Below are 21,734 nucleotides of genomic sequence, written 5' to 3'. Positions count from 1 at the left end.
ATTGTAAATGTTGTAGGAACCATCTGTTTTCAATGTTGATTGCTGTACCTCATTTCCCACATTACAAAGAGTTAAAGTCATTGTAAATGTTGTAGGAACCATCCGTTTTCAATGTTGATTGTTGTACCCCATTTCCCACATTACAAAGAGTTAAAGTCATTGTAAATGTTGTAGGAACCATCTGTTTTCAATGTTGATTGTTGTACCCCATTTCCCACATTACAAAGAGTTAAAGTCATTGTAAATGTTGTAGGAACCATCTGTTTTCAATGTTGATTGCTGTATCCAATTTCCCACATTACAAAGAGTTAAAGTCATTGTAAATGTTGTAGGAACCATCTGTTTTCAATGTTGATTGTTGTACCCCATTTCCTACATTACAAAGAGTTAAAGTCATTGTAAATGTTGTAGGAACCATCTGTTTTCAATGTTTACTGTTGTACCCCATTTCCCACATTACAAAGAGTTAAAGTCATTGTAAATGTTGTAGGAACCATCCGTTTTCAATGTTGATTGTTGTACCCCATTTTTTGTCAATTTTACATATAAAGTCTGTTTGTTTTGCCCACACATTGTTGTCAATATAAATGTAATTGTATGTGAATGTCATACAATTGAGAGGTTTGTCTAGCTATAAATCAGGTTTAATCCACTATTGTCTACATAAGAAAATGGTTGCACCAAGTCAGGAATTCGTTAAATGTGTTTGACTTTTATATTTATGTCATTTGACTTTTCGTTTTGAGTTTTTCTTGATATTTTATTTTTCATTTAAATCAAAGCATGAAGGACTCTAAAGATAACTTAGTATAAATTCCAAAATGGATTATTCAGGAACTTTGTGATCATACATGAATATTATTGAATTCAGTTACTCTTTGTACAAATACAGCATCGTTTAAGATTTTAGCGACAACTGCGTGTACTTTTTCACTTTTGCCATATATTTTTGATATACATTTCCAATTGGCTTGTCAAATTTAATATCATAACAGTTTTGCTTCTATGGTGTTGTCTTATGAAAAGTTGTTTAATATAGTTTCTATGTTATGGTATTGTTTTCATGTTGTTTAATATTCTATTGGACTTTTTAATATATTATGGATGTTTTATAGTATGGTGATTGACAGGTTCATGAAGAAGATAAAAAAACTCAAATAATAGCTCTGCAATAAACATGTTTAACAAGCTGTGTACACTAAAGTAAACATGAGTAATGCAAAGAAACAGAGGAATCTATACACTGCAAGAATAAGGGTGGAAATTGCTACTGCTAAAGGGCCTAGAAAGAGATCAATAGAAAATCAACAGGACTCTGCACATTCAAAAAAGAAAGATGAAGTTCCAAAAATTGAAATTGAGAAAGACTCGACATCAGTACAAAACGGCGACAAGAAACAATCCAGAGCAAATTTAACAAAGAAACCAACTTCTGGAAAAGATACAAAAAATCCATCAATCGAACATAATGGCTTCAAGAAACCGCCTATAGTACAGATGAATGGTGCGAGAAGACCCTCCATTGAAAGACAAAAAACTGCATTGTCTACAGCGAGAGCGATGGGAGAAATAGTTTCAAATATAAAGAAATCCCCATATCCAATGTCAGCAAAAACAGCTAATGTGTCGTTTGGTGGCGTTCAAATGTTGGGTACACCTTCATCAGAAGGTACAGACGATAGCTTACCCAATGTTGAAGTAGAACATAAACACGTGCCATCAGCGTCCATTCTGAAAACGGTTAGGGGCGCCACTCCAGAAGGTGTGTATATTGTTAACCATTAGAACAACGATATGTTATAAAAAAAAAAGGTCAATTCTCTAAATTTATTTCACGTCAAAGAGTCTATCAGTCTTTACTGAAGTGCGTATAATCAAGTCAAACATGTGTGATATAAGGTACTAACAATATTTTTGCTAATTTCTATTTATATCAAATAATAAACAATCGATGAATGTTCAAAACAAATTTTAGGTAAATGCTCCAAAAAAAGTACAAGCAGACATCATTTACCAAACTAAGTGGAAAATTATGTATGTGTATAACACAATTTTTCGAAGACAATAATAGGATGAACTATTACAATTCCAGCAGATAAAATCAATTATGGTTGAAGTTGTGTACGAAGTAAAACTATGGTCTTTCTATTAATTTAGTTCATTGTGTTACCGATGTCATTCGATGTATATATAATTTGCCTTTCTATATCAAAATGCCTTCAACAGGAACTGTATAGACATATGTGAAATTGATTACCACTATTATAAATACACAATCACATAAGTCTCTGATATTCATTTCTAGTAGAATTTAACATATTTTAGATTTTGAACCTGTGCGTTAATTAATTACAGTGGAAAATGGCCCTTCTCCTTTTGAATTTACAATTAAGAGATAAAGAAAAATTTAAAAGCAGCACGACTATTGTAATCATGGAAACAATACGAACGCAATTAGAAACTAAAGAATATGAAAGAGGGACAGTCAAACTCGTAAATCGAAAATAAACTGACAACGCCATGGCTAAAAATGAAAAAAGACAAACAGACAAACAATAGAACTCATGACACGGCATAATGATAATAATAAGCAACACGGACTCCACCAAAAACTAGGGTTGATCTCATGTGCTCCGGACAGGTAAGCATATCCTGCTCCACATGTGGCACCTGTCGTGTTGATTAAATAGTGAATCTGTTCGAGTGAAAAAAATGCCCCAAAATTGTTAAGTGTAAAACTGTCAGAATTTATTTCAGTTAAATTTCTGTCTGTTCAGTGTAGAACTGCCCAACACTCTTGTAGAGTAGAACTTCTTGTACCTGTAATGTGGTAGAACTGCTCAAAACTGTGCACGGATAAAACTGTTCCAGGGTAAAATTCCCGGAAACTGTTCTTTTCTTTTCTATTGTAGATTTGTCAAAAACTGTTCTAGATAATATAGCTTTAAGAATCTGCAATGGAGTTGAACTGTGTAAAATTCGAAATTTTAGGTTTTGTTCTAGAATATGCTTGTTCTAACAGAAGCATTTCTTGTCAGAAACTGTTCTTTAGGCATCATAAGAACTGCTTAGGTAGATTTTAAGAGAAGTAATAACTGCTCCACTTTACATAAACAGTTGCACTATACATAATACTAGCTTTTTTTTACGCAAACAATGATATCAAACATGGTACTACACTATTAACGTAAACAATGGCATTATATGTGGTGATATACTACTAATGTATACAAAGGCATAGTACATGGTGCTGGACTGTTTATGTTAACAGTAACCTTATACGTCGGGATAGACTATTCCCTATGACTCGTGGTGTCTGATTCATAACAAATGAAAAGAATAAAGATGATGGAAAACCAGACTTGATTTAAAAACAAAGATTGAAGCTCCTTGTACTTCAATGCTCAATTATTAAGATGTGCAGTATATCACTTATTAGCTTCAACGTTTCCCAATATTGACATGCCTTAGGAAACATCGGATGTTCTCAGATTGCACAAATCAGAATGAGTGATTACATTTCAAAGATAAAATAGGAATCGATAAGTATCTTTATACATCCAAGAATCAGTTTGTTAAATCGGTGGGTGTAAAACAACATGCGATGGTAACTATCCCGAAAATATGTACCAAATATACATATATATGAAGTACTTTAAATGAGTAACATGTGAATTATATACTGAAAACCAACTTTTTTTTCGTATAATTTAAAGGGTCCTTATTATCTCAATGATTGTTGTATTTCCTTTAAAGAAGATATTGGATAATTACTGGAAGCAAAACATCTGCGTTTTGAAATGTTGATTTTCCTAAGGATGATATATACCAAAAACGGAATGTTATCTATATTCAAATGAAGACTTCCAGTGATTACACTTGATTTTTCTTAAAATGATAAATAATATATATAATCTATTATTAATGTTTTTGTTTGTTCTCAATTTCAGAATTAGAGAAGACATATTTTCCATATACAAATAGCAATGACGAACCATTATATCAAGGTATTCGTTCGTAAAATATTTCTTTAGTCTTTAATAAAGTTAAGAGTAGAAACATGCATCATTTCTAAGCGGAGCACCTGCATACACATCCAGTTTGTTATTTGGTTCACATTTTAATACTTTTATTTTAAGGACTGTTGTTTGGTTAATAGTCTTACTATTTGCCTTATTTAATGTGTTGTCGATCGATAATAGTTCTACATCTACTACCCCTTTCCTAACTAAACATTATGAAATCAATGGCTTTCAAACTAAAATAATATATATAGATTAAAACTGACGTGGAAAGGTAACATATGGCCACCGAAAGCTCTTTTTTGAGAGCCCAGGTGGTCGTGTGGTCTAGCGGGACGGCTGCAGTGCAGGCGATTTGTTGTCACGATATCACAGTAGCATGGGTTCGAATCCCGACGAGGGAAGAACCAAAAATTTGCGAAAGCAAATTTACAGATCTAACATTGTTGGGTTGATGTTTAGACGAGTTGTATATATATATATATATGAATCTGAATATGTTTTCATATATTAAAAAGTCATTCTAAATTATTAAGCAGGTGCTGCCTGAAACCTTACAACATGTGGTGAGTAATTGGTAGACAATGATATCTTTTCTGGTCTATTTCATATTTTATTGTTCTTTAGCCATTTTATATACTGAATCGTTTTTCTTTTATAATGATTTAAACAAGAAGATACTTTAATATTTGTCAGATTCGGATGACCCTAAGGATGAAGCTGATATAGACATTCCCTCAGACGATTCTCATTCAGTCTCGCTCAGTTCATCGTCAGATGATGAAGATTATCCTAGAGAAAATGTCGTTGTTGAAAATCCTCGTCTCCCGCGTCAACCATCAAGTAGACTGGATGTCATCAAAACCTTTTTAAATGTAGTCGTCATCGGTCACGTGGATCATGGAAAGTCAACGTTGATTGGTCATTTAGCTCAGAAATGTGATGCTGTTGACAACGAAACTATCAACCAACTAGCAAAAGAATCTGACATGGTAATGATTATTTATGTCTGTGTGCATTCAGTTTATAAGTTGTTTTGAGATATGTTGAAGTAGTTTTAACTTCTAGAACAGAAAAAGATACATATACGTAAAATGTAGAGTTTTTGAAAAAAGGGATATGTGCTAAAAAAATATTTAGGAAAAAGTAAAATTACAAAAATACTGAACTCCGAGGAAAATTCAAAATTGAAACTACCTTATCAAATGACAAAATCAAATGTTAAAATACGAAATGTCCAGGGGTGTGAGTACAAAAACTTGAAAAAAATATATAATGTTAAACTTATATGATAAAGATGAACGCTTGTTTTTGGTATATGTGAAGGTTGCGATTTTAGAAGAATAACAGTATTTAAGGAGTGGTCTATTTTTTCAACTGATACATTTTAATGGATTTCTAGTTATTCGTTTCTTGTAGTTCGCATGTCATTTTTTGGGCCATTTCGAGCTTTATTGTTGTCTATCGTGCTCTTAAGCTATTCTATTTTGTTTTATCGAATATGAAATATATGTTCTGTAATATATCTATTTAAATATTTGCAGTGCGGCAAATCGTCGTTTAAATTTGCCTGGGTTATGGATCGACTTAAAGCTGAGAGACAGCGAGGTGTAACTATTGACAGTAAAATAAGACGACTCGATTCCAGACGATTTCATGTTAATATGATTGACGTCCCTGGACATAAAGATTATGTACATAATATGGTTACTGGGACCACACAGGTATAACTAATTTCGCAGAAAACGACACAATCAATTGTGCATACAACTATTTAATTAAAATAAACTTTCAACAAATATAAATCGCCTAATATGTGACAAATTATTTGATGAATATTTCATATACATCTTCATTACTAAGTTTTCATAACAAATTGACTAGTCATAAACATGTCCATGTTATGTGTTACATTATTACTCTGACGGGATGTCCTTACAAGCAATATGTCGGCTGATCTTCAACTTTATTGATTGACCGGGCTCGTATGCTTTTTATGAATGAGTACCCTGAGTTCAGACGGTGTCAATGAAAGATAACGTAATCACATAAGCACCCAACTGGAAAATGCCGTCAAAACATGCACAGTTAAAAAAAACGATGATAATAATTTTTTGAAAGCCACTTTTCTATTAAATAGTATGTTAATCAATTGACTTCATCCAAAAATGTCTCAGTTTGTTATTGTAATATCTATATTTTTTCCTCGTTTCGCCCGTTGTAAAACAATAAGCATAAAGAGTTAACCCGTGGTAAAATCAATATGATAATGCAAGCCCATATTCGTTTTATACCTAGTTTGTATGCGAAGGTTTATTTTCATTTATGTGTGTTTTAATGGCCACGCATGTTGCTCGCTTGATCGCAGTTCTTTATAGGTATAATTTAAATGTTCACGCTTCCCTCTGATTTCACGCGACAAAATTAGACAATACATCATGACGTTAAAATGATGATTGTCATTAAAAAGAGGGGCGAAAGATAATAAAAAGGAATATTACGTTCTAACTCATAAGTTGAAAAATAAACTGACAAAGTCATGGATAAAAAAGATAAAGACAAATTGAAAAAGGTTAATTTACACAACTTTGGCACAAATTTTTGAAATTTTTGGGTCCTCAATGCTCTTTCATCTTCTTGCCTTTATAGCTAATTTGATCTGAGCGTCGCATATGTAGACGAAACGCGCGTCTGGCGAATTAAATTATAATCCTGGTACCTTTGATAACTTTTTACACATTGACAAAACACAACATAGAAAACTAAATATTGAGCAACACGAACCCAACCAAAACCTATAAGATCCAGAAGGTTAAGCAGATTCTGTACCACATGTGCCACACTGCAAAATCCTTTAGAGCAACACCATCTCGATCGATACAGCATTTCTCTATTTTTATAGAAGGCCTCGAAGGAAAATTATAGTACAACATTCGAAACAGTGATGGAATCTTTTTTCATGAAATAGATAAAGACTATTATAGAACGAAGATGCTGTTTGGTTTTCTTTACAGGGTGATGTTGCTTTGTTAGTTGCATCTGCAGAACATGGAGAATTCGAAGCAGGTCTTAAAAGGAGAGGACAAACGAGAGAACATCTACAACTGGCTTATAATACTGGTATTAAACAACTCATAGTAGTCATCTCCAAAATGGATTCTATTGATCCTGCTTATAATGAAGTAGGTTCACGTTAATATATTGTCATTATGTTTTAAATAAATAAAATTGATGATCGTTATCAAATAGTTCAAAGTGACAGAAAAGAAAAGTATTAACGCAGAGTACGTCCTGGAATTTTTTGTAAAGATTTTTTTCCTCTCTTTTTTTCGTTTTTAATTTGTGAGGTGCAACTGAAAATTCGTTATTCTACAATCAAAATTATGCATCTGACTTGGGATTTGTTATACCGTAATAAGCGTTATAGGTTTATTGCCTTGTAACTTTTTGTTTTGTTTATGAAATTCATCACTTTTAGATGATTTTAATTTTGATTTATTTTAGGTTCGATTTCGATACTGTATAGATAATATTGCTCTTCTTGCAAAGAAAGTTGGTTTTGACGTGGAAACTGTACCATTTATTCCTATTTCTGGTTGGGAAGGTGACAATTTGATAACACCAAGCTCCAAAATGCCCTGGTTTTCATCTTGGAAGGTAAAACGAAGATCAGGTGGTGCTTCTGGAAAAACACTTTTAGATGCAATAGACAGCTCAGAAATGCCCTTTCGCATGACGGACCGGCCATTACGTGTACCTATACATACAGTTTACAAGCTTGGAGGTAAATTATCGGTAAAATTGGTCAAGTGTTAACTGCATGTGCAGTATCATTGCGACAAGTGATACCATTATTGCCATGATCATAGCAGATTCAAAACTTTGGTCACGCTCTATGTAAATAGCGATCATCCTTTGATACAGCACACGTTGTTTCATATAATATTGGTTCACTTGCATTATTTCACGGGATTGTTTATTTGCAAGAGAATACTTGACATGTTATGACAATACATACTATATACACAATGTGGCAAAAAAAAGTACGTTGACTTATAGTTGTTAATTTCTGTGACAGTATGGTCTCTTGTGGAGGGTTTTCTCATTGGCAATAATACCACATCGTCTTTTTTATATGATATCAGAGAGCAATGCATTAATAACATAATTAACCAATGATTTTAGATCTAGCTTTCCATGCCTTCTTCAAATAGTTACAAAGTTTAATTGTAAGCGATCTAGAAGTAGCTTTCAACAAATAAGATAGTTTTAAAGTATAAGGCCTATAATAAAAATAATAACGTGGCAAACTAATAATTTCTAATTACTCTATATGCTGGAAATACCAACATCAAATGAAATTCCTTCTCAATAATTATTACAATATGCACATAGACGCAAATAAATTGGTCTATCAGAGAAACGACCAACTTCAACATTTAGTTCAATTTACCACTTCGTAGTTTTGTAAGAATTTTAACATTGCTAATGTAGCTTAAATAATTTCCAAGACACAAATCAATCTTTACATTTCTATAAAGATCTATAAACACTTTATTTCTAATGAATATATATAGCTGCTGACCAATTTTGTAGATATTGGTCTTAAATGCGTGTCTTTATGACGTCAAAGGTTATAACAAAATTATTCTGGTATATCCAAATGTTCAAGACTAACAAATCACGTACATTAGATGCCCAATTGATTTTATCTTGATTCCCATCGTTTTATAAGTTTATATATATATATTAATACGTTACCAATACATTAAGATAAATTGTTTTGTCATAACATACATAGATACATGACCAAGCTAGAAAACAATAGGAGCAATTTTACCTACTTTTAAAACAAACCGTTGATGAATTATTTCTTTGTCGATGGCGTTGTGAAAATCCCATATTTTGGAAGAATAATTCAGTACAGATCCAACAATACTGTCGTAAAGAAGACTCTGTTAATGTGAAGAAATTTAGATATTATTAAAAATTTTAAGAGTTATGAGAGAGCTTTTATCCAATAAGTTTGCTTTTTGTCCGACATTTTTAATTTTTGTCCGTTGCTTTTGTTACGTTTTGCTTTTTGTCCGATTATATTGCTTTTGGTTCGACACTTTTGCTTGCGTCAGTTGCTTTCGGTCCGTTTTGCTTTTAGTCCGATAATTTTGCTTGTGTTTCATAATAATTTCCCATTTAAGTGTAGCAATATTTCAAATATTTACAGGTTGCCATCAATTTCTGAATTCAACTACTTCAGTTATATCAAATAGTTCGAAATATACCAGAAGGATATATAAACTCATAGATTAAAAGTAGAATGACGCCATGGTTATCATGGTTATCAGTGTGAACTTCTATGTTCCATATTCTACCATTCAATATCAAAGGCGCCCAAGGAACGATTTTTTATTAATAAAAATTCCTTTCTGAAATAAAATTACTGTATTACTCGGTCAGTGAAAGTCGTATAAAACATAATAAGTAAACGATTTTCAATCTTTAAATGTCTTTCGTTCTGTAGCAATGCATTGGCTGCTCTTTAATCTTTCACTGGTTCGAACAGTAAACAAATCTAGATCGGCCTCTGGAAGCTTTGATGACCTTCTTTCTCATCTGCATCATCCGTTAGGGTTACATTACATTAGAACTATTCTTTTTTCACTGCCGGTTAATTTTCTAAAATGTTTGAGAGATTATGCACTTGACAAAGGAGGTACTAATACATTTTCTCCAATATACAGACTTGTCAGTATAATTTGTGATGTAGCTCTTTTCCGTCTCTTTAAACCAGTAAGATCGGAACCTTTACATGAGGAAAAGAGAAAATTCCTTCCTGTTCACTTTAACAATAGAGGAATTGATGCAATCAACATCAGCAACGTTCTACATAACAAGGAGGTAACATCTAAAATTCCTATTTATTTTCAAAATCAGTCTGTTCCTATTGTATCCTACAGTTACACCAAAACCATTGCATCCAAAATATTTAACTATAAACAAGCATTACATGACCTTGATTTAGAACAATACCTAAAAAAACCTCTGACATGTGATTGTTCCAACTCGCCTTACAATTACAGCCCCTCTGGCCATGTTATTACTGGGGATCTAAACATAATTCAACATGATAATCTCCGAAAGGTGATTTCTCGTGGTCCTAAGTTTAGAGAACCCCAACACATCAATTGGAACCATAACTTCAAAATAATTATGGATTCCATTGAGAACTACGCCAGAGCATGGGCTAAGCGAGAAGAAGTTCAACTGGACACCTTGTCAGAATGGGTCAAAACAATCAGGTCTCTGATAAAACGTCGCATTCATAAATTGAAAAACTGTGTGAATGATCGACCTAAGTCCATTTTCAGTGACAAAGAGGCTGTGAAATGTCTATCATCTCTTCAAGATAAGTATGTTGTTGTTCCTGCGGACAAAGCTTCAAATAATATTGTGTTTGTATGTAAATCGTATTACTACGAGTGTCTTATAAAAGAATTAGGAATAAATGAACACTCTGGTAATCCCACATACAAAAACATATCATTTGACAAGGATGAGATTTTGGCGAATCATAAGTCCTTCATGGCTTCTATGAACATTGCATTGAACGACAAATCGGAGGACTTACCTTGTTTGTATTGGATACCTAAACTTCACAAAATTCCGTACAAACAACGGTACATTGCCGGCTCATCTGCTTGTTCTACTAAAGAATTGTCCATTAGACTGACTAAAATTCTGTCCGCAGTTAAAGAGGGTCTTCAGATATACTGTGAAACTGTTTACTCTCGTAGTGGTATTAACCATATGTGGATTCTGAAAAACTCTAAAGAACTTCTTGATAATTTTAAATCTCGGTCTTTTTCTGAAATTAGTTCTATTAAAACTTTTGATTTTTCAACCTTGTATACAACCATTCCCCATGTGAAATTGAAAAACCGTCTAAAAGAAATAATCCACAATGCTTTTCATCATAAAAATGGTAGCATACGATATAAATTTATCACTTTGGGATACCATAAGGCATATTTTGTTAATAAGGAACAAAAGGGTAAAATATACTACACAGAGGAACAAGTGATCAGTATGCTGGAGTTTCTTATTGACAACATATTTGTTGAATTTGGAGGTAGACTTTTTCAACAAATTGTCGGCATTCCTATGGGAACGAACTGTGCGCCTCTCCTTGCTGATCTCTTCTTATTTTCATATGAATCGGAGTTCCTTCAGACACTTGTCAAAAACAAGAAGATCAAAGAAGCCAGGTTATTTAATTTCACTTTCAGATATATTGATGATGTTCTTTCCATTAACAATCCGAACTTTTCTGATTGGATTCCATTAATATACCCACCAGAACTAGAAATTAAAGAGACCACAGACACGGCTTCCTCCGCCTCATTTTTAGACTTATACCTCGAATTTGACATACACAGTCATCTCAGTACCAGAATCTATGACAAACGAGACGATTTTAATTTTGAAATTATCAATTTTCCCCACCTAAGTAGTAATATACCAACTTCACCTGCATATGGAATATACATTTCCCAACTTATTAGGTATTCAAGAGCTTGCAGCTCCTATTCAGACTTTGTAAAACGTCACCAGTGTCTGAGCAGAAAGTTGATGAACCAGGGGTATGTCAAAGAACGTCTCGTCCTTTTTCTAAAAAAGTTCATCGGAAGATACCCAGAACTTGTTGATAAATATTCCGTATCAACTTCACAAATAATACAAGATGGTCTTGAAGGATAGATTTTGCGTACTGACGTTTGTTATCATCTTAATTACGTATTATAGAATTCTTTTATAAGTCTTTTTTAGATAATCATTTGAAGTGACTCAGTGGTAATGTAAAACCACATACTTTGAAATTACTTTTACTTAAGGATCTTGAATACTATGAATGACAAAACTATTTTATTCAATAATACTACTTTTTCTGTTTAGTCTGTTTTTCATGATATACATTTGACGTGAAACTGTACTTATGTATCCCGTCATACTTTGAACCAAACCATTATTTTATTTATTATTATTACTTTTACTGTTAAGTCTGGTTTTTGGTATATCTACTTTACGTGAGTCTGTATTTATGTATGCCGACATACGACAAAATTATTTTTTATGTCTACCTGTGCGAATTTCAAACGCGCTATTTTACACCAGTAATGAAAACCTTCTATCATTTATGGGTAGACTTTACATACTAGATAAATGCAGCCGTATTTGACGTGAAACTGTTCTTATGTATCCCGTCATACTTTGAACCACACCATTATTTTATTTATTATTATTACTTTTACTGTTAAGTCTGTTTTTGTTATATTAACTTTACGTAAGTCTTCATTTATGTATGCCGTCATACGACAAAATTATTTTTATGTCTACCTGTGCGAATTTCAAACGCGCATTTTTAAACCAGTAATGAAACCTTCTATCATTATGGGTAGACTTTACATAGATAAATTCAGCCGTATAAGAAAAGCAAAATGAGAATGTTAAATTAATGTATGCCTTTTTGTGCTTCTTTGTTACATTTGTTGTTTATGTAGAGATATTAAGATGATAACACAATATTGACTGTTGTACCCCTATTTTGACATTTTTACTCTTTGAGTATGTTTGTTTTGTTCATGCATCGTTGACAATTTAATGGAATTTGATGCGACTGTCATATAAGTGAGAGGTTTAGCTAGCTATAAAACCAGGTTCAATCCACCATTTTCTACATTAGAAAATGCCTGTACCAAGTCAGGAATATGACAGTTGTTACCCATTCGTTTGATGTGTTTGGACTTTTGATTTTGCCTTTTGATTTTTGATTTTCCTTTTTGAATTTTCCTCGGAGTTCGGTATTTTTGTGTTTTTACTTTTTAATATGAAGTTGTATTGCTTTATAAATAAAGGCATCATCAAAACTCGTAATTCCATGGGCAAAAAACAAAATCGGAGTAACAAACTAACACTGAGGGAAACGCTTAAAATATAAGAGGAGAACAACGACACAACTTAAAAATGTAAAACACACAGAAACAGACTAAGCATTAGACAAAGTCCGATGAGATATATTATATTATTTGTTAGAGATATGTTTTCATTTATAGGTATAATATAAAAAAGAAGATGTGGTATGATTGCCAATGAGACAACTATCCACAAAAGACCAAAATGACAAAAACATTAACAACTATAGGTCACCGTACGGCCTTCAACAATGAGCAAAGCCCATACCGCATAGTCAGCTATAAAAGGCCCCGATAAAACAATGTAAAACAATTCAAACGAAAAAACCAACGGCCTTATTTATGTAAAAAAATGAACGAAAAACAAATATGTAACACATAAACAAACGACAACCACTGAATTACAGGCTCCTGCTGTTATGTATCGATGTAATACTATTTCAGAAATAGGTATTGTGACAGCTGGACGAATACACTGTGGTTATATCCGACCAGACATGGGTGTCAGTTATGCTCCAAACAATATTCACTCTAAGGTAAGGACGACATATAATATTTGGTCCCCTTTGCGTTTATATTACTCAAATATGATTCAGGTTATACAACACGACACGGGTGTCAGTTATGCTCCAAACAATATTCACTCTAAGATAAGGACGACATATAATATTTGGTCCCCTTTGCGTTTATGTTACTCAGCTATGATTCAGGTTATATACAACACGACACGGGTGTCAGTTATGCTTCAAACAATATTCACTCTAAGGTAAGGCCGACATATCATAATTGGTCCCCTTTGCGTTTATATTACTCAAATATGATTCAGGTTATATACAACACGACACGGGTGTCAGTTATGCTTCAAACAATATTCACTCTAAGGTAAGGCCGACATATCATAATTGGTCCCCTTTGCGTTTATATTACTCAAATATGATTCAGGTTATATACAACACGACACGGGTGTCAGTTATTCTCCAAATAATATTCATCCTAAGGTAAGGAGGATATGTAATAACTAGTCCCCTGTGCGTTTATATTACTCAAATATGATTCAGGTTATATACAACAAGACACGTGTGTCAATTATGCTCCAAACAATATCCATCCTAAGGTAAGGAGGACATATAATAACTGGTCCCCTGTGCGTTTATGTTACTCACATATAACTCAGGTTATATACACCAAGACACGGGTGTCAATTATGCTCCAATCAATATTCATCCAAGGGTAATATAATAGGAAAGGAGGAAATATGATAACGTGTTCCCTGTGTATTAATTTTTAATGACATGATTCAGTATTGGAAAAAAGCAAAATCAAAAAAAAAATCAAAAAATCAAACCGGAAAGTCCATTATCAAATGGCAAAATCAAAAACTCAAACACATCAAACGTATGGATACTACTGACATATCCCTGTCTTGGTACAGACATTTTCTTATGTGGAAAATTGTTAATCGCACCTGGTGTTGTATCTAACTTAACCTCTCAATTGTATGACAGTCACATCAAATTCCATTATGTTGACATCGATGCGTGAACACAACAAACAGACATAATAGGTGAAAATGTTCATATTACAGCAGTCAACATTGTGCTTTAATCATAATAACTAAAAACACATATAAACATGTAACAAAGGAGCACAAAACGTCATACAGACCAAGCATATTAGTAAAAATTACACAAATTAACCATAGTACAATAACACAATGACGGGATGTATAAGTACAGATCTACGTCATATATGTAACGAAGAAACATAAAAAGGGAATCTGATGTACAGTAGTTGTCGTTTGTTTATGTAATATATACGTGTTTCTCGTTTCTCGTTTTTTTTATATAGATTAGACCGTTGGTTTTCCCGTTTGAATGGTTTTACACTAGTAATTTTGGGGCCCTTTATAGCTTGTTGTTCGGTGTGAGCCAAGGCTCCGTGTTGAAGGCCGTACTTTAACCTATAATGGTTTAATTTTTAAATTGTTATTTGGATGGAGAGTTGTCTCATTGGCACTCACACCACATCTTCCTATATCTATATAGACAAAGCACATAGCAAAAATGAAAGACGAGCAACAAACAAGTTTTCGAAGTTACACCAGAAGACATATAGACAAAGCATATTAGAAAACCCATTGGTTGCCTTCGTATGTTCTCTTCTCTATGGTCGGGTGGTAGCCGCTTTGATACATTCACCATTTCCTCTCTCAATTTTAAAAATGTCAAAATTTACATGTACCAAAAGTATCTTAATACTAATAAAAACAAACAAATATATAACAAAGATGCACAAAATGCATATATCAAATGAAACAATCTCATTCATTGCTTTCTTTTTTTTTTAAATTTTATTTATGTTTGTTAAATCCACCCATAAACGATTGAAATGTGTGGACCGAATGGCCAGATCAATATTGTTCTAATGTTGAATCGCGCGTATAATGTCAGAATGTTAATGTCACACAGGTAGAGATATAAAATGATGTCGTTCAAAGTATGAAAATAATATTGTCTATAGTTCTTTAAGCATATCATCTGCAAAATGAAAATTAAAAGTTTTAACTTTATGTCCATATCAACCATTCTTGCTTATAATATTTAAAAAAAATATTGCAAATTGAATCATTGGTTAAATTTGAATGACAGGATAACTTGAATCAAAATATCTAAAATTGAGCTTTAATTAAGCTACTTAACACCCATTATTTGCGAAAACCTATTTAAATTTAGAATGGAAATGAGGAATATGTCAAAAAGAAAACAAACTGAGCAGAGAGCAAAAAAACGACTGAGGCCACCAATGTGTCTTCAACAAAGTGAAAAATTTCGGGACCCAGAGGCGGGCTTCAGCTGGCTCCCAAAAACAGTTGTGTGCAAGTTCAATGAACTGATGATGGTAAAATAAGTGCAGCTTTATAACCATGCTAACACAACATACGTTTATATCACGTAATTTCGCTTATTCATTGAAAACAGTTTGATAATCTTTTTAATTGAAGAATTCCAATCTAAACTAGACAAATTTCAAAAGGTTCATAATTTCATTTAAATATTCTCTTGAATAAAAGATGCAATTTCTACGTATTAAATCACTGCCCTATTGAATATTGTTTGAAGTAAATGTAAATTCAAGCTCTCAAGCAAGAATCATTTTCTCAAAAAATCGTTCGCATAAAGAATAAATACTATGTTTGTATTGAAATGTATGTGTTCAATTTTGCGGGTAATTTGTATGTATTGACTTGTTAACTAAATTTACAATCTCGTTGCAACAGATGTGGAAAACCAAATTACAGGCCTAATAATTGTGTTTCTTGTTTCTCTACAAAATTTCTCTCCATCGATTTTCACACAGCTTCCTGTAATTTTCATCTAAATTCTGTGTATTTTGTACCATGATGAAAGACTCTGTCACCATCGTTAATTATGAAAGGAATTTACAAAACAGTAGCGTTCTCAATTTGAATCAAAATAAATGACCACGACAGAGTAATGTATTCTAGCAAGTTAATTTTCTGTTGCTATACAGGAGGTTATGCAATCAATCTGTTTGGCAGTATCGTGCTAATGTTTATTTTGGAACACAGAAGACGATACGTTGAGTGCAAATTGTTTTTTTAATGTGGTATAATTTAGTTTTATAGAAATTTCTTTCGAAAATGTCACTTAAACAAAATAAAAAACCAAAAAAAATCATCCCAATCATATTTCATTTTAAAGTCAAAAAAACTACAGTGCATCTTTCAAAGAGGAAACGTTCGAATGACATTCAATAAACAACCAATAAAATACAGATTGACACAGAAGTAGATATTACATGAGTTTATTTTGGCTTTAATTAGAACATGTTTGCTATATTAAACGTCTTTCAATTTGATCAGCTACAAGAGTTATTATAGGCAACAACTATTCGCTAACTTATTGTTGATACCTTCGAAGTTAGAAAAGAACCAGGACATTTTAATTTCAGAAAAGATTCATATGATAAATAACGGTTTATCAGAACCAATAATTTTATTAAAAGGCGATGTTTGTCTTCAGATTTGTCTGTCAACATAGTTGCTTATGCCACTTTTGTTCAACCAAACTTGCTTCAGAAAATTATTAATTATTTCGAAGTTCCGCTTTCGTTAATGTTTGAAACATCTTACTCCAAATTGTCCAACTCGTTCCTTCGAAGAAGAAAATAAATACAATACCTTTCCAGTTGTTAAGGTGGTACCTAACACTTTAACTACAATTCATTTGGCTCGTTTAATTTTCTTAAAATTTTGACAAAGTATTTACTTTGACCCTTTGCCAAAAATATAAAAATTTCAAAAGATTTGAACCAACCGTTTTATCAGAAAAATTACACTGGTTATATAGCAGTTTGACAAACACTTATTTTGATCATTGAGAAGCTTAATAATCCTGGTACCTTTGATAACTGTTAATATTCCTTTTACAACACAACGTAATTAAAACGTTTAGCTGATATTACAGAGTTATCTCCCTGTAGTGTTAGGTACCACCTTAATTGTGTTTGTTATGCCTGGCCATTACTTGAGGAGTAAAAAGTAAAATAACAAAGATGTCGAACTCCAAGGAAAATTCAATTCGGAAAGTCTCTTATAAAATGGGAACATCAAAGGCTCAAACATCAAACGAATGTATAACAGCTGTCATATTTCTGACTTGATACAGACATTTTTTTGGTAGAAAACGGTGGATTAAACCTGTTTTTATAGATAGCTAAACCACCCACTTGTATAACAGTTGCATGGAATTCCACAATTCAATTATTTTTCAAATGTTAAGGGTTAACATATATTAGAAAACAGTCCATCGAATTTTACAGTTCAATCAAGATTAAGAAGTATGTGTCTTGGTATTAGATATACGTATTTTAAAGTTGAGATTATTTGTTTTAAGGAACATCATTTGAACTATAATTTGTGTTCATTCTATGAGATCTTGTATTCCCTACCCACATGAAAAACCCATTTAATTTATACTGTAAGGACGTAATAAAATGAAATCAACTTCAATTGATTTTTTTTAATTTGGAATACGTTGCGGCCTTTCGGTATTGATTGAAATTGATGTTTAGAAATCAAAAGCTGATTTTGTTTTTCGAAGTGGTATGTTAACCTGTTGAATAATCATCAGAGTTTCGTTCATATAGGTCCGGGCAGTGCAAGTATGAGACCTTCTATTCCCTACCCACATAAAAAACACGTTTGATTTATACTGTAAGGAAATAATCAAATGAAAACAACTTCATTTTTAATTTGGAATACGATGAGGCATTTCAGTATTGCTTAAATTTGATGTTCAGAAATCAAAAGCTGATTTTTTTTCCGAAGTGGTATGTTAACCTGTTGAATAATCATCAGTTGTTCGTTCATACAGGTACGGGCAGTGCAAGTTTTTCGAGAAGTTATGGATGAAGCAAGGCCAGGTGACAATGTGGGGATACAGATTGAGAATTATACACTTAAAGACATCAGGAAAGGTGATGTGTGTGGGGATACCTGTGACGATCCACCACAAGCCGTCACACAGTTTACTGCTCAGGTATAAATACATTCCCTACTCAATCGGTTATTTTCGATCATTCTCACGCCGTCATATTCAGCAATGCGACTTATAAAACAGTCCCCATAAATGTCCATGTAAATTACAAAACAATAGACATCCCCTAAAAAATATGCTCTATGTTGAAATACCTTAGAGATTCATTTCAGTATTTTTACAAACATCGCTGCGTAGATCATATCTATAATACTAAAATTACGAGGTCCAATTTGTCAGCCGTCATCACGTAAAAACGATGAATCAAAGAATTCAACTTTACATGTAACTAATATAGTACAATGATGTTGATTAAAAATTACACCACTCCAGGTCCCTTTGTTTTCCACGTAATTAATATTGCCAATAATTAAGAAGTTCCGGATCGAATCCGACACCGATACCAATAGTATATTCATCTGTTACCTATTACCTCATCTGTACGTTCCGCATCTGACAGGCGCACCACCAAACGGTGTATTTAGAATTTTGCTGTATACTGTTGAGTAAAAGATACTCCATTCCAAGCCGTTTTGTTTTCCAATATTAATATTACCAATAATTGATAGGTTCCAGGTCGACGGGTTCAAACAGAAAGATTTTGAAAGTAGAGAAAACTGTGCATCTTATAATCGGCATGGCGGGACTTTATCAGATGACAATACCAATACTAAAATAAGGCATACGCATAGTTATATATTTTAATTCAGTCACGGACCCGCGATATCACGGGTGTGTTCAAGTATATATTTATAGAAATATCATTTTTTAGTTGAACTCCGTTTCTTATTTGGTAACCATCATAATGATTCTTTGCACAACGTCCGTCAAATAGTGTGCGTGCCCTTCAATATATTTATCACCTCCCTCAAATAATGTTTGAATACCTGATTGTCAGAGGCGATCATCTACATTCTGTCAAAGTTTGCATTACTGGTAAATGAATGATTTGCCCTTTTTGAAAAGAAAAAAATAATCAAGAATACACATTAGTTAGACAAATTAGCAGAACGGGTTATATCAAGTCAATATAAGTTCATCTCCTCCTCGTGTAAAATATTTTAGAAAATGAGTTGAGTATCAGATATATTTTTGTGAATTTCTCGAGATACTTGAACGGTAACATAATTATTATTTTTCAATAGATTGTGATGAAGATAGTTCACTGTGATGAATCGAGATGAAATACACATAACACATTTATATTTTCAGATAATGATATTAAATCATCCGGGTACTATAAAGAAGGGTTACACCCCTATTCTGCATTGTCATACGTCAATGGTCGCCTGCAAGTTCTTAGAAATAAAAGAACGATGTGATAGACGAACAGGCCAATGCGCAGAAGAAAATCCGTCATGCCTGCGTCCAGGTGAATTGGGTGTTGTTGACTTAAAACCTATTCGTCCGATATGCGTTGAATGTTTTTTTGATTACCCTTCACTTGGAAGAATTATAATCCGTGACATGAAGCAGACGATTGCTGTCGGTGTTATAATATTCATCCCAGGCAGACTTCCTCCTCCGTTTGAATTTCAAAGAAACTATGGAGTTATTACGCGAATGACAGGAATAACAGGTCTAAGTTTTGGATTAATGTCAAGACCTACCACAACTGGATTTGGTGCCATAACATCCGTTTCACAATATGGCGGTGATACACGACCAAACACAAAAGGTGTAATGATATCTGAACCATTGCCCTATTGTACAGAAGAAGTTGAGGACGATGATGGAAGTGTATCATTGACATCAGGTGATGCTTTACCTGAATTTCCACGCACTTTCAGGACAAAATCGGGGAGATTTGAAACAGAGTTTTAAGACTTATACTTCCCGTAATGTAGACGAACAACGGGATTGTAAACTGGTGTTAAGTAAGATAATTGTGGAGCTGTTTTTACTCTATATAAAATGTATCTGAATATTTCATTACAATACTTGACATTGAAGTAAGAAGTGTATTTATATCTTCTTTTCATAGTTTCCTGATAATTTCCTAGATATGATATCGCCTTAATCCATTCCCGAGGTTTGGTTTTTATTTGATTAATAGTATTTAGATAATGGTTTGACTTGGAACTATTCTCTGGATACTATAAAATGATTAATAAGCAATTTTAGTGGGATATATAGACAATATAAACGTTGTTATTTTTTTCCATTATATATAATATATCTCTGTAGAGAAACCATTCATCTTTCATCATTTTTGTGAGATTAATGGAAATAAGTAGTGTTTTCTTCCTAGAAGTATTTGTTTATACATTCTTAAGATAATATAACCAAAATTAAGCGAAAATTTCATTTACACAAAGACGTCTTATTAACATCATTGAACTGGATTTGAACACAACGTACCGGTATGTAAGAAGAGAAGCAAATTCACCCTTTATTTCTATTTACAACTTGGAACTTGTTGTGAAATGTTGTACTTATGTGTTGCACATAGAAGTAAGTAGTTTTGGTAAAAGTATATACTACTAATCATTGATTATAAACGAATTCTTGGAGAAACCATTATCGAAATTTTACAAAAGATGAAAATTCATTTCAAACCTTTTTCCCCTTTTTTTTTTTTTTTACATGAAATACCTAATACACCGTGTAATGAATTAATGAACAAAAAAATTGCAATTAAAAACATCACTCAAGTAATTTAGTTCGTCTGGAGATCTTTACTGTGTATATTTTCATGAAGACTGCATCAAATGATGTGTAAAAACTGTAAACAAAGGCAACAATAGTATACCACTATTCAAAAGTTATAAATCAATTGAGAGAAAACAAATCCGGGTTAAAAACTTTAACTGAAGTAATCACAGCAACTATAAGAGGAACACAGTGGAACAACAGATACACTGACGTGCAACATAGCAATAAACGTAGAAACGAACTATTTGATAACAACTGCTATTTTCCTGACTTGATATAGAAAATTTTAAGAAGAAAATAGTTGGCTGATTCGAGCGTCCCTAATGAGTCTTTTGTAGACGAAACCGGCGTCAGGCGTTAATTTAATCCTGGTATCTATGATGAGTTTATTTTGGACCTGCTTTAATGGCTTACCAAACCTCCAACATGTATGACAATGTTAAACTGACAACATCACACATATAACACTAACACACGCCATAACACTCAGCACAAAAAAGACGTTAAAAAATGAAATACTATTCGTTACA

At 32.8% G+C, this 21,734-nt stretch overlaps 1 protein-coding gene across 1 annotated transcript; it reads left to right on the top strand.

Annotated features, from left to right (window-relative positions):
- The first annotated feature begins 1,119 nt into the window (after window positions 1-1,119).
- On the top strand, window positions 1,120-20,445 carry LOC134709857 (elongation factor 1-alpha 2-like). The gene is made up of 9 exons (XM_063569988.1): window positions 1,120-1,762; window positions 3,951-4,007; window positions 4,719-5,014; window positions 5,567-5,746; window positions 7,037-7,204; window positions 7,527-7,806; window positions 13,436-13,527; window positions 18,388-18,552; window positions 19,762-20,445. Exons 1-9 carry the CDS (start codon window positions 1,210-1,212, stop codon window positions 20,371-20,373), a joined length of 2,403 nt encoding a protein of 800 aa, XP_063426058.1. The 5' UTR covers window positions 1,120-1,209; the 3' UTR covers window positions 20,374-20,445.
- Window positions 20,446-21,734: the final 1,289 nt, after the last annotated feature.

The sequence above is a fragment of the Mytilus trossulus genome, chromosome 3 (genome assembly GCF_036588685.1).
Source record: "Mytilus trossulus isolate FHL-02 chromosome 3, PNRI_Mtr1.1.1.hap1, whole genome shotgun sequence".
NCBI classification, from domain to species: domain Eukaryota; kingdom Metazoa; phylum Mollusca; class Bivalvia; order Mytilida; family Mytilidae; genus Mytilus; species Mytilus trossulus.
This window is presented reverse-complemented; position numbering and strand designations above follow the sequence as displayed.